The 4,245-nt window shown below is 30.0% G+C and overlaps 1 protein-coding gene across 1 annotated transcript in view; it reads left to right on the top strand.

Annotated features, from left to right (window-relative positions):
• The first annotated feature begins 279 nt into the window (after positions 1-279).
• LOC116853094 overlaps positions 280-4,245 on the top strand; it is a 4,611-nt gene continuing 645 nt past the window's right edge. Inside the window, exons 1-4 of the mRNA XM_032833968.1 lie at positions 280-446; positions 2,927-3,011; positions 3,177-3,226; positions 3,991-4,111. Of these exons, the coding sequence (XP_032689859.1) occupies positions 405-446; positions 2,927-3,011; positions 3,177-3,226; positions 3,991-4,111 (298 nt within the window). The 5' untranslated portion in view covers positions 280-404. The remainder of the gene's footprint in view (positions 447-2,926; positions 3,012-3,176; positions 3,227-3,990; positions 4,112-4,245) is intronic.

Raw genomic sequence — 4,245 nt, 5'->3', positions numbered from 1 at the left:
TGTACTTTAAGCAGTATTGCGTACAATCTTTTGCAACTTATGAAAAATCTACTCTTTTGAATAATTATTAAAACGGGATGAAAAAACGAGCTCTATAATTTAATCTAGAAAAATCAGAGTTTTGCAAACGTCTTACACTTAATTACGTCTTTCGAACGATTAAAACAATTACGACCTAATTACACTATATTGCCGCTTTATCATCATTAATACGAGTAACGCAGACTTGCATTAATGTAAATCGAGTGGAATGAAGTGGAAAGCAACGTTTTAACATATGATGTTTATATAACTGTCAATTTTATATAAAAGTACAGTAGCATTTTCAATATTTCAGATTCAATTCCTCAAGCATACTGCAGGTGTCATTTGGAAATTGCAGTCAAATCGTCTAAGAATTTAGAATGAAGACGCTCGTGATCATTTTAAATGTGCTAATCGCACTGGTGAGTACCAAGCAACACATAGAGTAAAGCGGGGTAATTTGGATTATTTCAGACTTTTTAAACAATTTGTCGAAAAGTAATAATTTTATCCTTACATTGAATATGTAACAAAAAACTCACATGTCTAAGGAGTATTTACTCAATATATGAGAAATTACTCTTTAAATCTTAAGGAGTAATGCCATTATCCAATTTACCCCTACAATTTTAAAGATCAATTTTAAGGTAATTCGGATATCTTAAGGGGTAATTTGAATAATATTGAAAATAAACATTAATATTATAACAAAAACATGAATTTAAATGTTGCTCTTTGAACATTTTATTATACTTTTTAGATCAAATTGAACATAAATTAGAAAAACATGTCATAAAATTGAATACAAATTAGAAAGTCAAAGTAATCATGTTCCATATAATATTTTAAATACAACAAACATAAATAAACTAACATTAACTAAAATTAACATTATAATTATAATTATAAAGAACATTATAATATTATAATAAAAGTAAAACATTATATTTATCTATTGTCTTTTTTATATTAAATTTCACTTTTTAAACAAAATTAAACAAAATTTAAGACAATTAATAAGGGAAAAAAGTAATCATGTTAATGTTATATAAAAATTCATATACCAGGGCCACAAATGAACTGTTTTTCTCATTGGCTCCAACGTATTGCTCATGATACCATGCTGACAATGGATCAAGTCCCCTTTTTTTATAGAGACATTTAAATAGTAGCTGACTTTACAAAATGCATAGTCAAGTTTTTTCTAAAACACTATTAAACACAGCGGGGTGCCCAATAAAAGTGCGAGCGACTTTATATTTGTCTTTGATTAGATTGAACTTTTCTGTATAAAGGGTATTTTATAAGGAACGTGAAATAGCTATGCAGCTCCTAAAATGGACAGCACACCATCAATAACAGATGTAATAGATGTAATACCTCATACTTTCTTTGTTCCAATTTAGTCGAGTATCTTTTTTTCATAATGTCTCACCATTTGAAATAACGAAATGTGTCTTAAAACAGTTGAAATATATACACGGTGGACCATTTTACGGGACCCACCCAAATTTTTCCATAGGTAAGCCAGATATAGAAAAATAGTTAAGACAAAACTTGTTCAGGACAATAGTGGTCATCTTTCTCAATAAATGAATTTGATCTTGAGGTCAAATTTCAAGATCATTTGGAGGTCATAGTGATTTTTTTAAATAGAACCGCCTACTTTTGACACCGGATTCGAAGAGAACGGGAAATTTTACGTCAAAAATGATATTTTTAAATTTTTTATTTTGACCTTCAGAAGGTCAAATCAAGATTTTAAAAGCGCTCAGAAGCTGTTTGTTTAAATGCGATTATCTTACTTTTAGCATTACCCAGAAACAACGACGTGGACGTAGTAAGTTCTGTTTCTTTTGGAGTGCTTGATTATCGTGAGTCCCCTTGTCTCTTACGGTAAACAAGCACTCCAAACGTGAGAGGCAAGGGGACTCACGGTAAACAAGCACCCCAAACGTGAGAGGCAAGGGGACTCACGGTAAACAAGCACCCCAAACATGAGAGGCAAGGGGACTCACGGTAAACAAGCACTCCAAAGGAAACAGAACTTACTACGTCCACGTCGTTGTTTCTGAGTAATGCTAAAAGTAAGATAATCGCATTTAAACAAACAGCTTCTGAGCGCTTTTAAAATCTTGATTTGACCTTCTGAAGGTCAAAATAAAAAATTTAAAAATATCATTTTTGACGTAAAATTTCCCGTTCTCTTCGAATCCGGTGTCAAAAGTAGGCGGTTCTATTTAAAAAAATCACTATGACCTCCAAATGATCTTGAAATTTGACCTCAAGATCAAATTCATTTATTGAGAAAGATGACCCCCATTGTCCTGAAAAAGTTTTGTCTTAACTATTTTTCTATATCTGGCTTACCTATGAAGAAATTTTTGTGGGTCTCGTAAAATGGCCCACCGTGTATATTAGGGAACTGAGTGTGTTATCTAAATTACCCCATAAAAATGTATTCAAATTTTCCCATGCGCCGATATAAAAACACTAATATAGTACTACAATAACTCAACAAAATGCGCCACTAATCGACGTAGTGATCGCTAATACATGCGGGAAACATTTTAGAGTTATATTGTTATCATAATTTTTACGTAGATTTTATAAAATTTTAAGCTAGCAGAATATATTCTTATAAATTACAGTAACAACAGAAGTTCTCTACCTACTCTGCTTAATGTAAAATATTTCAGATTCACAAATATTCTTTAAAACTTGTATAAATATGTAGATCACAGTATCTTCCTTACTGCTAACCTCAAACATAAAACAAGGCGTCTCATATTTTTCTGAAATTATCGCAAACGCTTAATATTATCCAAATTCCCCCGCTATTCAATTTATCTTGCTGTACCCTAATCTGTATTTTGGGGCAACTAATTCTCTCGGATTTTAGGAAGTCGTGTACGGCGATATAAATGCTGTGAAGCAATACAAACAAGCCTATGAAAAGTGCGCTCAAAAGATCAAGGCACCCGTTGGTAAGTATTACCATCGAAAACATTCGGGAAGAGATAATTTGAAAAATAATATTATCTTTGCGGTAATAATAACATTCTGAAGAGAAACATAGAATAGTTTCCTTAAAACAATTTTATTATATAATGTTCTTCTAAAACCATATTTCTCTCTTTTTCTCTTCTCAGACCAGCTCCGAATTGACACGCTTATATGTGTGGCTATAGAGGATGGTGGCGTACGTATATCTCTAATAATTAAGAATTTTTTTATTCGACTCTTAATGTTCAACTTAAATTTAATGCATTCAGTGGAGACAAATTATTTATCTATCAAGTAGTCGCTATTTATAATTGCCAATATAAATATTTATTTTGATTTTTAAGGCTTCCATGAAAAAATATTCAGTAAGGTAATACTGAATACTTTCGAGTTAATACTGCTTTTTTCGAAGATTTTTTCGATGTTTCGTAAATATATCGACTCAGATTGCTCCTCTTCTTAAATAAGCAAATTGAAATATTCACGATATATTGGAAACAATTCCACGAAGAACACGACATGAAACCAAAAGCCAAACCGAGTAAATCATAATTATATAAAAAGTGATCGGTTTACTGTAAAAAAAAATCTTAAAATCAAACAAGCTTACCAATTAATTTATAACTAACAAATTATATATTAGTAAAAATATATTTTGCTTATATATAATATGAATAAGATACACTTTTTTTCTGCAATCAAAAGATTGAATTTTATCGGTATGTTCTATGTAATAAAATAATAAAAAAGTGTTATAATATATATTATAACACTTGTTATAATATATATAACGTGTTATAATATATATTATAATAGAACCAAGAATATTTCGTTAAAAATTGTAACAAATGTTTTAATTTAATTCTATTAAGAAAACACTACAACTATTAGGGAAAGTGTTAGGCAAATTTCAACTGACTTGGATATAATAAATACATCATGGGATTATCTTTTTCACAGGTTTTAGACAAATATGGCGGATATATTGTGGAAGAATGTGCAAAAAGACTTCATACTTTAATTACCCATCCAGACAGATTGAAAAAAGCAACTGAATTATTTAATAAATGCGACAAGAAAGGTAACAAATTTTTCTAACGCCTATCTGTCGTTTCTTTTTACTCAAAACCTAATAGATATTATTTTTAATCTATTAAAGATCGTACATATAAAATATCAATACAAATTTGATATCTGACGAAGTGTTTGGTATAC

Source organism: Odontomachus brunneus, unplaced genomic scaffold (assembly GCF_010583005.1).
Source record: "Odontomachus brunneus isolate Ranch 3 - 2012 unplaced genomic scaffold, Obru_v1 Obru_scaffold_276, whole genome shotgun sequence".
Taxonomy (NCBI): domain Eukaryota; kingdom Metazoa; phylum Arthropoda; class Insecta; order Hymenoptera; family Formicidae; genus Odontomachus; species Odontomachus brunneus.
The sequence above is the reverse complement of the archived record's forward strand: the minus strand, read 5'-3'. Positions and strand labels throughout refer to the sequence as shown.